Genomic DNA, 15,298 nt, shown 5'->3' with positions numbered 1-15,298 from the left:
TAAAAGTCATGTACTTGGAGCCCACTCAGTGATGTGAAAAGAAGAGTGAGAAATGTAGACAGCTGAGAAATTTGCTTCGAAAGAGCACTTCTGGTCCTATGCTAGTGTAGAAGCACCCAGCATGGCCTAACCTGCCTGCCAAGTGCTCTGTCAAGGCACCACAGAAAAACTCCACCACACTGGAGCAATCTGTGTCCTGATGCCTCTGAGATGACTAGTCAATGCTGTGACCTAGAAACCAAAGAAAGTTTTCTTTGGTATGTTGCCAGTGATATTTCCTATCAGATACCAAATGTATATGCTCAGATGATATAAATGTACAATCAGTGCACATTAGTAAAGCTTTATTAATTAGTGTTCGTAAAGATCTTGCCTATAATCACAAGCTATGTGAAGTCAAATGCTGCAATGAGGAGAATCAGACCTACGTGTCTTACATCTGCGTATCAGTCACTACCTTATTTAAGCACTTAATTTCCTACATTTGAAAACTTAAATGGGGCTAGGCTAGAAAAACAGGGTAAGAAACCCTTAGCACCCTGAGCATAATGAATATTGGAACCAATGACATAACAGTACCAAAGCTATTGTTAAAAATAAGGAAGGAACTTGGACTTGACAGCTGAACAAACCTCTTATCTTCACCTGCAGAGCAATTGCTAAAAAGTGCTTTTTCAAAATTTACCAATATTTTTCTGTGTACGTTGCAGCATGGCTTCATTTGTTTTTATCACTGCCGTAGATTGATCAACACAGGGTTTATTTCACATCAGGATGGTAGTTACTTGAGTTTCTCCATGAAATGAGCAAGCTTATATCTCATGATGAAGTATGAGAATTTATGTCTCCTAAGGCAACATCTCTGCAATCAAGCTATTCAGAATTCCTGACGTTTGAACACTCTGTACACTCTTTCCTCCCCAAATTTCATCACTATATATTTATTTTTACTTTTACTTGTTCAGCAGAAACTGTCATTGTTATTCTAAAAAAAAACCCATAACAACAAACCAACCTTGGTAATACATTATTCAGGCCAAACACAAAATTAAAAAATAAACAAGGTAATAAAAACGTAGCGGAACATTCCCATACATTTTTAGTTGTTAGTCCTATAAAGCCCTATAAAGAATTTGTTTATAACATGCTGTCTGTGTAGAGCATTACTTAGTAAAGTAATTGCCATCACAACTGCAAAGCTCTCATATTGAGTGATTGGCAAGGCATTATTTGTGAAATAGTTAAATCATTGTGGCAGCATTTTACAACTTAAAGAGTGTCTTATAATAAAAGGCATTACACTAAACAGTTACACTCTCCAATTTTAATTAAAGATGGAATTATCCTAAACCCAAATACCAGTTGTTTACAAGTGAGCACTTAATGTTAAACTGGAGTAGAATATGCACCACAAAATGTGGTAATTAGAGAAAATGTGCACATTTGAAAATTTTTGGTGAATATAGAGCACACTTAAATAATGGTGTCTCCTCGCTGCAATGGCAGCACCTGCAGTAAACAGCCTTTGAAGCTTTTGCTGTACAGCAACAGGAAAGAGAGTGGAGTTCACTTATGTCTTTCCTTTTTGTGCAGGAGACAAGGTACAGATTAACCTCCCTAACTCTTGCCTAAGGCCTTTGGCAGGTGGTGTTATTCTAGTTTAATTGTGGTGGTTTATGAGCTTATAGACTTTAAGCCTCTCCTTTTACCCTCTACCTATGATTTCTGCTTTTTTGGTAGTAGCAACAGAAGTCCACGTGTACTGGCCTCTCAGATACTACAGTTCATGACCTGGCATAAAAAACATAAATCGTCATCATTTTCAGGTAATACACAGGGCAAAATATGCACCAGTCTGTGAACTACAGCATCTGACAACAGGCACAGTCTTGCTTTCCTCCATCCTCGCTATGGCAGTATCAGCCTTTGGAAGCAGAGGCAGGAGCCTCTTCAGCCTTCTGCAGCAGGAACTGGCAGAGCTCGTCTGCTAGAGCCAAGTCCTCAGCCCAGGGAAGAACAAAGACAGAAACTGTATCTGATAAATAAAACCTTGTGTGCTCCCATCAGTGCAAGGGAGAAAAAGGATTCAAATGAAACAACTGTGAGGCAGGTCAGATATAATTAATATAGCTTATAAGGTATTGCATGCGCCTTGCTAGCAAGTCTCAAGTGACCTCACACAGCACAACACTTGTATTGAGAGTGCTGATTCCTCTAAAAAACAGGGAAAAGGAGATAAAAATGAGAATGTGAATGGTTTATAAAAGCCTTTTACTTTACAGTGGTCTTGTCCAGTGAAGATGCTTTTTGGACTTGGGCATGACATTACATATGGGCAGGAAAGGATCTCAGTTACCAAATCTGTAGTTGTACATTTTATCCTAATTGATTTAGAAGACAAATTATTACATTCATGTTTTCACCTATCTAGTGAAACTACCTCATCAGATGACAACAGTGCTAGAAGGGAAACCAGAAAATTATTAAAATATAATGAGAGCACATTTATGTTCTTTAGGCCAGAACAGTGATCTTCAAAATTCTCTAGCAGTAGCTGCATAATCCTGATCCTATCAAAAATTTGTAGGAATCTCATAATTCCTTAGTAAAGTATTTCCAGGTGCCCAGAACTGCTGCAGGGAATGCTTTGAAGTGTCTCTACTTTGATCCTTCTGAGAGACTGGGTGGCAAGCATATCAAATCACAATAGAGTTTGAGTATCTAACTGCACGACAGCGTTCTGTGCTATGAACTTTCATTCACGGAACATCCCTAAGTCCTGGGAAATTGTGGGATTTTACATACATCCCTCTCAGCTGCCTTTGTCCTTGTCTTGGGAGGTTGCTTGGTTGGATTTGGAAGGGATTGAATTCTCAGGAACCTTCACATCAGAAACCGAACAAGAAGTCAAGGCAATTAACCCAAGTTGTGGATTCTACAGTGGCGAATAGCATGTAAGAATTCATTTTGCCCAGCCTCAGATAAGTGACTTAGGCCATTTCTTGTTTAGTACTTCCATCTAATCAAAAGAGAGACGAACTTCTGAGAATGACATGGTGTTCAGGTGGGCTCTGCTCTGAAACACCACTGTGATTTTTGCAACCCTATCATGAACAATCTATAAATGCATACATTTTAAGAACTTCTGAGGAAACAGTGCCCCCAGCCAGATTTCTCCACAAGCTCTTTTAAAAGGAGCATAGAAGAACCCATGAGACAAAAAACACCTGCTACTTCTCAGGAGCCCAGATAGAAAGAAAAGTAATAGTAGGCAGCTCATATGGGAGTACTATGGTGCTATATAATACTTAACAAACTACAGAGAGCTCTATATTACACTTAAAAAAAAAAAAAAGAAAAAGTAGCATTGCTATTTGGCTGAATTTTCTTCATGAAAAAGAATAAAAGGAAACCTTCTCGGGATTGAGAACTGCCCTCCCTAAAGATAAATTGGAAGCAAGAGGATGCACAGGAGAAAAGAAAGAAATGCCAAGCTAGTCGGTTTTTGAGGATTCAGATACTGTTCTTGGAAGGGGTAAGTGTGAAAAGACAATTTGTTACAACAAATGTCTAAGAGACAACAAGAAGACACCACTTCTATGTTCACGTACTGTTTGTGTGTGGCCTTATTCAGAGTTTGGGGGAATTCTGAATCACAGAGGTGTGCCAGAAGGATTGTAAAGGAGGAATGCACACTTGTTGTCAAAGGTAATAAAACATGTGAAACTCTAACTAGAGTAAAAGAAAGACTGTTGATTTCCGCAGGATGGTGAAATATGAAGGGACAGCTGATTTTACACAGTGGGATGGATTCAGAAGACTCACAATGAATCGCAAAACAGCCTGAAAAAGAAGTAGAGAACTGGGAACAGTTCTCTGGAAACAGAGAATTAGGGTAAAAGTTACATGAAGATGAGAAGGGGTGGCACCAGACTGCTTATTGGCTGGGTGGGAGGTACTTAAAAAGCCACATACAGAGGGAACATCAGTATATGTACCAAGAATTTAGAAAATAAGGAAATTTAGAATATATTCTACAGCTCCATATACTCAGATTACCTCTTCAGATAAATGGTGGTTACTTCGGGGTGACACCCACAGGTTTCCACAGTACAGCACTAGTGAATTTACTAATCTCCTAAAAGAACTGAACCAACAGGAGAACAAAGACTCACATAGAAATGTATCTGATTTCAGAAAATAGAAAAATAGCAATTTGGAATATTATTCCATTTTTAAGCTTATTCCAGGTTACTGGTAAAACTATTCCAGAATTTTGTAATCAAATGCAAGCTCAGAAAATTGTTTAAGCAGGAAAGCAAGTCCACAGTTATCAACCATGTATTTTAAGACAAGTTTAGCAAAGCAAACCCAAGCATTTTGAGTTTGTTTCAGCTGCTAAATGGCAAAAAAAAATGTAGCTTCATGCAGAGCAAAAATTTAGTCATAATCACAGAATCACAGAATGATATGGGGTTGGAAGGGACCTCTGGAGATCATCTAGTCCTGCCAGAGCCGGACAACCTACAGCAGGTTGCACAGGAACGTGTCCAGGTGGGTTTTGAATGTCTCCAGAGGAGACTCCACCACCTCCCTGGGCAGCCTGTTCCAGGGCTCTGCCACCCTCAAAGGAAAGAAGTTCCTCCTCATGTTTAGGTGGAACTTCCTATGTTCAAGTTTGTGCCCATTTCCTCTTGTCCTGTCACTGAGCACCACTGAAAAAAGACCGGCCCCATCCTCCTGACACCCTCCCTTTAAGTATTTTTAAGCATTGATCAGATCCCCCCTCAGTCTTCTCTTCTCTAGACTAAAAAGACCCAAGTCCCTCAGCCTCTCCTCATAAGAGAGATGCTCCAGGCCCCTCATCACCTTTGTAGCCCTCTGCTGTACCCTCTCCAGCAGTTCCCTGTCCTTCTTGAACTGAGAAGTCCAGAACTGGTCCCAGTGCTCCAGATGGGGCCTCACCAGGGCAGAGTAGAGGGGGAGGATGACCTCTCTCGACCTGCTGGCCACACTCTTCTTGATGCACCCCAGGATGCCATTGCCCTTCTTGGACACAAGGGCACATTGCTGGCTCATGGTCCTCCTGTTGTCCACCAGGACTCCCAGATCTTTTTCCACAGAGCTGCTCTCCAGCAGGTCAGCCCCCAACCATCTCCTCCCTCTGACTCCCGCACAAAGAAACCCTGTGGAGTCCGATCTCCCCACTCCCTTGGTGGGAGCCCCCAACCTGTACTGGTGCAGGGGGTTACTCCTCCACAGGTGCAGCACCCTACACTTGCCTTTGTTGAAGTTCATCAGGTTCCTCTCTGCCCAGCTCTCCAGCCTGTCCAGGTCTTGCTGGATGGTGGCACAGCCTTCCGGTGTGTCAGCCACCCCTCCCAGTTTTGTATCGTCAGCAAACTTGCTGAGGGTCTAGTCTTTGAACACTTTGTAAGCCTTAGCTAATTAGTCCATTCAAAAGCTCTGCTGGGAAAACAAGTACTATTCTTCTAGTTTTACAAATGAGGGATTGGAGGAAGAGTGACATTACTTTAAATGTCTTGCCTAAATTCAGCATGGGGAAGTCTAGTTAAAAGTTAAGTAGTGGTAACCCTTACTGCTGAGCTCAGACTTCTTTCTTTGCTGCATTGCCCAAAACCTTAGCAATGCATTTGGAAGGAGAGACAGAGAGGGGATCTGTAGAGGGGAGTCTTTCACTGCAGGTATTAAAAAAAGTACGTACAAAAAGGAAACAAAACAAAGGGTAACAGAACCACACACATCCACATGGATAAGTTATTATTATTATTACTTGTTTAGCACTGAAAATCTGCTTGACTGCACATTGTATTATCCAAATGTATTGTGAGCACTGATTATATAAAAAATTAAGTTATTCCTGATTATTCAATGCAATCATTTTGACAACGTCTCAGTAATGTCTCGTGATTTCTGTACAAACACAAAGGAAACCAACTTTGCATTACAGTGACATTTGCTTCACAGCTGCATGAATAAAATTACTGCTTTCAAGCAGCAATCCTTATATAACCCCTTACTGTAACTTCTACTTGCAGCGCCATTTCCACCAGCTCACATTTTTACAATGCTTTGGAAGTCACCATGTAAGCTTATGATACTTTAGTAGTAGTAGTAGTGGTAAATCAAGCATGACAACTCTGCTGAATATACTAGGGTCAGTCTCTCAGCTGACGATAGTCAGCGTTGCTCTCTTATTTCAGTGAAAATGTCAGAGTCGGGTTCACTGTGCCATCTGATGGTAAAATATACTGAAAAAAAAAAAAGCCTGATAGGAAAAGATGGAATAGATTCTAATTAGTTATTGAAACACATCACTAATATCAAACAAGAGACCTAGAAAACAGGCTGTACACTCTGGAGCAACAATTTATTTTCCTCTCGTGCCCTGTGTTCCTGTGAAGTGGAACTATCCCAGCTCACACACAGACACAGTGGGGAGAGGTGCAAAGAGTACAGCGCTCCCTCTACTCACATGCCTGGTGTGGCACAAGACATTCCTCTTCCTCTAGGTGCAGTGGGGGTTCCCATGGTGGTACAGCACCCTCTCTTTCCACTTTCATTAAGTCTATATTACAGAATCACAGAATCACAGAATCTTAGTGGTTGGAAGGGACCTTTGAGATCATCGAGTCCAACCACATTAAAAAAAAAGAAAAAAACCAAACAAAAAAACCCCACAACACACAAAAACAAACAAACAAGCAAACAAAACAAAACAAAACAAAACAAAAAAGCACCCACCAACTAAACCCCACACCCACAACCTCACACACAACACCCCACCACAAACTAACAATCTCGGGCACTAGAGCATGCCCTGAAGAGCCACGTCTACACATTTCTTAAATACCTCCAGGGATGGTGACTCCACCACCTCCCTGGGCAGGCTGTTCCAGTGCTTGACCACTCTTTCAGTAAAGTAATTCTTCCTAATATCTAATCTAAACCTCCCCTGCCACAGCTTCATACCATTAAAAATATTATACCATTCATACCATTTCAAAACCTACCAACTTGCTGGTTGAAATGATGCATATGACAGTAGCAGATGCATGCTATTGCTGGCACATCAAGCAGACTGAAACTGAAACACACTGAAACAAGACCGTGAAATATATTCAGGCACTAATCAGAAACTCTGGTGTCACTCTTAAAGCTGATCTGTGACACTGATTAATTGGCTTTGTAGTTTTGATCAAAATCGATCTGTCCAACTTTCTGGTCCTACTTCAATAAGTCAAATCTCACCCTAAAGTTACAGAAATCCATTTTGTTTGGTCTTTGTTAAAGCAGCGAAAGAAAGGAAGGTATGTGGAAGTAATTTCTGAGTTGTCAGTGACAGATTTTTCCTTTTGGTTTCACACTTTTGCTGAAGATAGAATAGACCTTACCGTAGCTGTCATAAGCCTCTTCGCTTGTTCCGTGACCGTAGTCATAATATTCAGGCACACTGTAACAGATTTAGATAGCCATGTCACTATTATCATAGGTAACCAACTCAAAATGAAAACAAAGCATAGAAAATGAAACATATTTTGACACTTTTACATGATAGCATAGTCCAGTTGGTTTCAGGGGTAGTGAGAATTTAAAAAATGTGAAGGAAAATGTATCAGTGACAATAACAGCTATTATACAGCACACCACATTTCTTATCTACTGAGCATAAAACAAAATTGGTTCTAAATATGCAAACCTAGAAAATGTGACAAACACTGACAGAAATTCTATTTGCAAAAATAAGGTCCGAAAGAAGACCATCCACTTTGTTATTCACTATTGTTAAACTGCCAAAAGAAGTGTTAATCTCATTTCTCTGTAATGCCAAACATTTATGCGGTATCAAACTCAGCATAGTTTGTTTTCCCCAAATCTGGCTGCATTGTATTGTGTGGAACCTGTAAACTATTTATCTTTACCGAAAACACTGACAGGTTTTCAGCTTTGCTCCTGAAGAAGAAAATATGTTTTCACCGCTTGTAGAGACAAACCTGATTCTCCACAGCCTTCTCCTTATGCCCATGGAAAGTTTTATACAGTAATCAATAAAGTGCATATTGTAAGAAGTGGAAAATCATACTTAGAGTCTCAAACTGACTTTTTCACTGCTTTCTGTTCATTAACAAAAATTGTGTATGGTCATATTAACGTATTATCAAAAGATTTCAGATGACAGTTGCACCCTGATAATCAGCAATGCCCAGCTATTACCTGGAGTGGACAACCAGAAAATCTGACCTCTAAGACATAATGAAATGGAAATTTTTTCACACTTTTGCTTGACTGTTACTATTATTTACAGTTTGCACTGTGTATTTCGTACCTGGTACCAAATTCAAGATAAGACTACCAGTATTATCAGGTACCAGGTAGAGAAAACAAGAATAGGTCTCTGCCCAGAAAGCTTACAAACTCCATGAATTCTACTATACGGTATTTCTTCCATTTGCAGTGAACCAAACAGATGTTAGACTTTTCTTGTTAATTTTTTGTTATTGTCACTTTTCCTTCTTTTTCCTTGGACGCTGTATGAGATGGACTCTTGCAAAACGAACAGAAGCAGGCAATCAGCTTGATATTGCACTATTTATAACGTTATTGCTCAGGCAATTTGCCATGTTAGAATATAATTTAAAAAATATTAGTTTATACTTGAAAGAGAAGCCTAGTTGACAGTGGAGTGTACGTAAAAATGTTTCACAAATGCAATAGAGATAAACAAGCAATCAGTAACAATTATTTTTTTAAACTAATTTTGACTTCTTTGTTCACAAGCTGCCTGTAATCAGATTTTTAATTTCTCAAACTTAACAGCTATTCGTAACTATTTTTGGAATAATTTCTGAGAATAATTCATGTGCTGCATCTCACTTGAAAGCACTGATTACATGTATCTGATAAGTGACAGTCAACTTGTTTTGATTTGGGACACGTCATCCCCTAACTGGCTAAGCACAGCTTGCATAGTCAGTTTTCAGCCACAAATATCTGTGGGTTTTTTTTGTAACTCAAAATGCAGCTATAATTGTTGTGCATTAATTTAGTAATTTAGCCAGAGGTCATTCATGTGAGTGGATAGTACGCTGACGTCTATATCTCAGACATGAAATTCATTAGCTAACGCAGTTTGAGAAAATGGACATACGAATGACACTAATGAAAATGAAGTTAATATGTTTAAATGTCTTTCCCAATGCCATCTGAACTCTATAGGACATAATCCCTGCAGAGCATTACCTTCTAGGATAATGTGAGTCACCCAATTGCTTGAAAATTAATTATCTAAACATATACATCCTCCTATTGAATTGGTGCAAGAATCAAACAGCAAGAATACAAATTTTGTTTATTGACCATACTAAGCATTCTGTACTATTTTGTAATGATTCTAGTAGCCAGTTAAGCAAAATTACAGGATTATGTAAATTGAACTACAGAACTGGCAACGCAAGGGTTAAGTCATGTATCTAGTCATATCTACAGAGCTGGTGGGTTAGACCTAAGAAATTACTTGAAATGTACAGAACAGACAGATGACATGCCACTCAGATGTGGCAGACAGCAGTACGAAAAAATCTCGTGTAATCCAATTTAAGCAGCAGCACTTTGGCATACTGCCCGCTTTTCTGGGTAGAAGGGTGTGGGACTAGCGAATGGAACTACAGGAGAAGAAACCTCACGATTCTCATCTTCTGTCAGTGGATAAAATGCCAGTGTTTCTCCCCGATACATTTTATAAAACAAAGCGGTTGCATCCAAAGGTCAGCTTTAAAAGGAGTGCATCTGGGACCCAGTCTGCAGACCACTAAGTTACCAACAGCAGTCTGGCTTTTCAGTGGTCACTGAGTAGGGCTTTGAGCTATTACCCTCAACACAGCATCCAGCAAAATGCAAGGTTCACAATAGCACGTAAAAATTCATTGCTACATTATTGTTGTTGTACGTTTTTATTAGAGAAAAAACACACAATCATATAGACAAGAAGGATGTGAGATAAAACTGCTGCACGGTGAACATTCGGAACTGAAACACATTCTAAACAGAATACAAAGTTAATACACAAACTGTTAAAATAAGAAACAAGTCATATTGCAACTGCAGAAAGGAAGTGATTTGCTATATACTGCTTATTTGATGTCTGTGAGCACAATACTTAACACATTTCTGAAAATGCATAATTCATAGCACAATACTTGATTGTTATCTAAGTTCTCCAACTCTGTATCCCTGAATAATATACATTTTTCATAGATTTGAGCCAAAATGGTATTTCAAATTCCTTGCTAATTCATATTAGATAGCGTTTTGAACAATACCAAAGTGAAGGAAATTTATTTCTTAATGTGAAATACCCGATTTAAACTCACATTTTGTGAGCCAGACTGCTTATCCATTAGCCTGCTCTATTTTAAACCTTTCTGAATATTCAATACAATCTATTACATGCATTTATTTGTAAACATTTTCCTGTGTTTTTTATTAACGTGAACAATGATGTTTATAAAAAATGTGTGATAAAACATGACTTTACATACATAAGGTCTTTTTTTAGATTATTGAACTACAGAGAGATGCAGCTCTTTTGCACTGTGCTCAGCTGTGGAAGGAAACAATCAGCCAATGCATTCAGCATAAATAAAACTTAGTTATATAATTTTAAAGTTCTCAGACTGTTCCTGGAAAATTCAGTGATCATGAGCTCTAGAAACCTCAGGCTGTCTTGTCAGTGCTAATTGGAAACAAGACACCATTATCTGTCATTAGCATTCATTACTTTCAAGCAACATGAAGTGTAATTTAGTTAAGTACACGCACCCACCTGAAAGCAGGATGCAATACATTTTATAAAGCAGATAAGATTAGCTCATTAACAGCTTTTCAGCTTTTCCTCCTAAATTTTCAAAGCATTGCACTGTACTTTAACACCAGACTTCTGCAACACAGAGGTCTTGATGTGCCCTGACTTAGACTTTAGTAATCTTCTACATGTACCACTTGTGGAAGAATTGGTATACATGGGACCGTGAATCTTACAAGTAGTTTAATTATTTTTATATCTCAAATGGCTAACAATCTGAGAACCTCTGATGTAATTTTTGTCTATCTAAATGAAACTTTTGCAACAAAGATGTATGATTCTGTCCTCATTCCTATTCTGCGGACAAGAAAATTAATAGTGCGTATATTGTTAACATTCATAATCATAACATATTTATGCTTATTTTTAATATAACCATTGGCTTAGCTTAGTGCTTTTGAACCTGTTACTTTTAAAGATTTGGGATTAAAGTTCCCATAAATTGTGACGTCTTCTTTTCATGCAGAAAAAGCCGGATCAGTTCCAAAAAAAAGAACATAAAAGATGTTCCTTATTTGAGAGATAAGGGCCCCCTGAGCTGCCTTCCAACCTGAATTATCTGGAGATCCTATGATATAAGAAGGGCCCACATACAGAGGCTCTGTATCGAAACAGCAACCTTTAAAGACAACAGAGGTTTTTAACTTCTCATTAATTGGGACTTTTTCAAATTGACATTAGCTAAGGAAAACCAAACTCCAGTCTGACTGTGTCAACACCCATGGGAAACCACACAGCTTGTTATCCAAAAGGCTGGGGAAAATGAAAATGGTGCTCTAAGGTGCTTTAAGCAAAGAACCACAAACAAAAGAGTTAAGATTGAAGGCACAAAACCTTGACTTTTGAGTCAATAAGCCACCTTGGAGATGGGTGATGTTCACCATTCAGAGATCAATGGCATTAGGTATAGGAAATCACAATATTAATGTGTAGACTGCATTAGCCTTTGACCAATCTCCTCCTGCACCTGCAGGAAGCTGCTGACAAGAGACCCATGGTTAGCAACATTACCATCTGGCTCCCTGGATGCTCTTACACCTTCTGCAATATAAGGCAGCAGAACATTGCAAGAACTGAAGAACTTGAGTCCTTCTTGTTCCCTCATGGTCTTTTTTGTGGTTTTTTTTTTTTTTTTTTTTTTCCTTTCTGTCTTTCTGTTCTTTGCTTTTACTTGCTGAGAGATGCATCTGACTTTTTATTTTCAAATTGTGGAGAACCAAATGTGGCTGCAGCCATACAATGGGCACACTAACAGCCAAAGCTGAAAGGTACAAGAAAGGGTTAATCTGCTTTAAACACTGCCAACGTGTGGTTCCATATAGGTGAAGTGTGTTCTGTAATCTGTCCTAAAAGATCCTAAGAAACCGAATGCCTTTCTTTCCTGTAAAGACATTATTATACCTTATTTTTTCTCTCTTAATGGTTGTACTTTTTAACTGGGAGAGTATATTCTAGAATATTACAGGAATCTTTTATTAGGAAACATCTGGGAAAGAGCTAGTGAATTTAGAAAAGAGGCTTTTGATCAACCTCAGAGTTCTAACTCCACCACTAGATAATAATCAGGCTTCTTTTGTGAAATACTAGAATTGGTCCAAACTAGAGATTCAGCTGATGCCAGTGAAATTCCACAGTTCAGATTCATGATCAAACAGATGAAAAAGTTTCATGCTGGCCTTTGAAGAAGTAAAAATAACTTGAGAGACTTCCCACTTTATGTTGTGACACTCAACAATGTGTGATTGAACCAATATCGTGTTTTAGGATAGGCACTCTTTCAAGAGGGATTCCTGGCCTCTGCCAGCTTGCAATCAACATCTGTACTTTAGACATAGATATGCATAGATATTTAGACATATATACATACATGTGTGTATATATATATGTATGTGTGTATATATAGAGAGAGATATTTAGACTTATATACATATAGATATGGATAAATGAAACTTTAGCACTCCTTATAGATATACCCCAGTCCAGGTTAGGTTCAACAACAGATTCTCGAGTCAAGCTAACAGCCGGGATAATTCACAAGGATGTCTAGAGGTGGGATTCAATATTTTAGACACACCTCATTCTTTTTCACTTCCTCAAATGGATCTTTTGAGATCTTGGTCTCCTATCACCCGTTATCTTCCTCTTTCTCAATCTCATTTCTGTTGTGTAAACCTTGGAGTTTACAACTATCAACATCGATAATTGATACAATCAAATGCTCAGCTCCTGTGCTAACAGGATCCTCTCTAACGCTACGGCAGTCAATTTATGTAAGACTGTATTTGTAATGCTTCTCCCACCTACACGAGGGAAGAAGCAAGCAGGACTTAACATATAGCTGGCCATGAAAGAAAAGCTATTTACACAAAGCGGTATGCTCAGAAGACAGGTGAGCAACATTTGCATTCATCTGAACTGCAATATATGTAATTTTTATAAAATATTATTTTATAACATATCATAGTGGAAATATGTGAATAAAGAAATAATCCTCCTAGGAAGCTGAAGCTTACTGGAACATCTCTATTTAACAGAGCATTACGTCTATAGGAAAGATGAGAATTCTTTTGAATAAAGGAACTTCTTGCAGGATTCCGCCTTAAATCACAAATATAGTCCTTTACCGAATAAATCTTTAGAACTAATGGAATAATATGGTGAACATTTTAGTGGATAAAGTCTCCCTTTTTCTGAAAGCTCGTTTGATTGTATCCAATATTTTTAACAGAGAAGAATGTCTCCATTACAATACTCCCTGGATTTATTTAGAAGCTTACAACATGCCTGAAGTTAAACTGGCTCTCATCTGTCTCCAGCATTTTCCTACCTTTGATTTCATGCTACAGCAAATATGAATTAATAAAATAAAATAAATAATGAAGCCAGTAGAGTTATTGTGGCGGTGTGCTCTTCCCCTTTCCCCCCCACCAGCTCCTGCTCAAGCCATGACCATCAGCAGGAGCTGTGATGAGTTGCACCTGGACTTTGGGGGATGGTTGGCAACACAGCCAAAACACTGTCTGGAGCAGGGACCTGGATAGTTTGTTCCCATGAGAATATGACTATAGGTCAATTATCTTACTCTATAAATAGTGGACAGCCCAAGAGCCCTTTGAGCTCTGCTGCACGGCAGCGGGCTGAACACCAGGATCTCCCCTGGAGCAGGGACACCCACTGAAGGTTACTCCTCAAAGTTAAGAGATTCCTCTCCGCAACATATTCACGGCAGGCGACTAATAGCACGCTAAACTCTGAAATCTTAGCTAAGTGATATAAAAGGATTGATTGCGCATGTATAATCCTTTAGACATAAACAGTTGACCAAGTCTGGGACTAGGATTGGATCCAGCTGCCCCTAGACTTCTCTCTGAGAAGGAGTTTAGAAAGAAAGGGGGGTCCTTTCTGAACCTCGTGACTCAACGGGAGGGTCTCCCTGACAGCTTGTCTGACCCTGTCCTCTGTGCAGTAAATAATAGAGTGTGCCTTGCCATCGAATCACATAAAACACTGTTGCATTCACTACTAACTTTGTTAAATCACTGTTTAATATTAACAAATATTTCACTACTTCCGTCTTATGAGTGAAGTTAATCGCTACACCCGCGACAGTTATACAAGCATAGGAGTGGAGAGCCATCATAACTGTAAGATGACTTTTGGTTCTGAACTTTTTTACACATCTGAAATAGAAACCAATTTGCCATTTATTTGCCACAACCACAGACACATGGGGATTTCTATTCAAATATTCTGCATTCTGCTGTACTCTTCTCACAGACACATAATTACGATTGATTATTTCAGAACATAATACAAAATGTCTGCAGACACATTATTTGCAAAGGGAATGATGCAGAATTTTAGAAATCCTACCCAGTTTTAGAGGAAAAACTTTTCTCTACTTCAGAGTAAAGAAATTTGATTCCATTTTGCTCATTGAATCAAATAAATGAGAAATGGCATTTGAAAACAGTTTCTGATGATGAATGCCTTAAGTGGATTGCTGTGAAGATACATAAAATGTCATATTCGAGGCTTCCTGCCTTGATTGATTTCAACAGGTTGGAAATAAAATACAGGAAAATCTTTATTTATGAACAGGTGGATATAAGCACAAAGCCAAAATGAAATATGACGAAGTATAAATACAATGCATACTGCTTAAAAGGTGAGAAAGTGCACAGCAGAGAAAATAATACTGAATATCCCATTTTACAAAGAACCAGTGTAACCACTCTACCTATTGCAGCTTGGTTTATATTTATGTGTCTTTATATTTTACTATATAGTAATATTTTTACTAGTGAAAGAGAAGTGAGTAAACCTCTGATCATATCACCAAAAGATTTAACCATGTGATAATCTCCTAATAAATTAATGGTCATTCACAGGCCTGTCTAGCCATCTTTTATAAAC

At 38.6% G+C, this 15,298-nt stretch overlaps 1 protein-coding gene across 2 annotated transcripts in view; it reads right to left on the bottom strand.

Moving 5' to 3' along the window:
* Window positions 1-15,298, bottom strand: part of KHDRBS2 (KH RNA binding domain containing, signal transduction associated 2) — a 387,275-nt gene that overhangs the window by 13,469 nt on the left and 358,508 nt on the right. For both annotated transcript variants that reach the window (XM_074153323.1, XM_074153324.1), the window contains one exon: window positions 7,416-7,474. In XM_074153323.1, the coding sequence (XP_074009424.1) occupies window positions 7,416-7,474 (59 nt within the window). The remainder of the gene's footprint in view (window positions 1-7,415; window positions 7,475-15,298) is intronic.

This window comes from Numenius arquata, chromosome 9 (genome assembly GCF_964106895.1).
Source record: "Numenius arquata chromosome 9, bNumArq3.hap1.1, whole genome shotgun sequence".
NCBI lineage: Eukaryota > Metazoa > Chordata > Aves > Charadriiformes > Scolopacidae > Numenius > Numenius arquata.
This window is presented reverse-complemented; position numbering and strand designations above follow the sequence as displayed.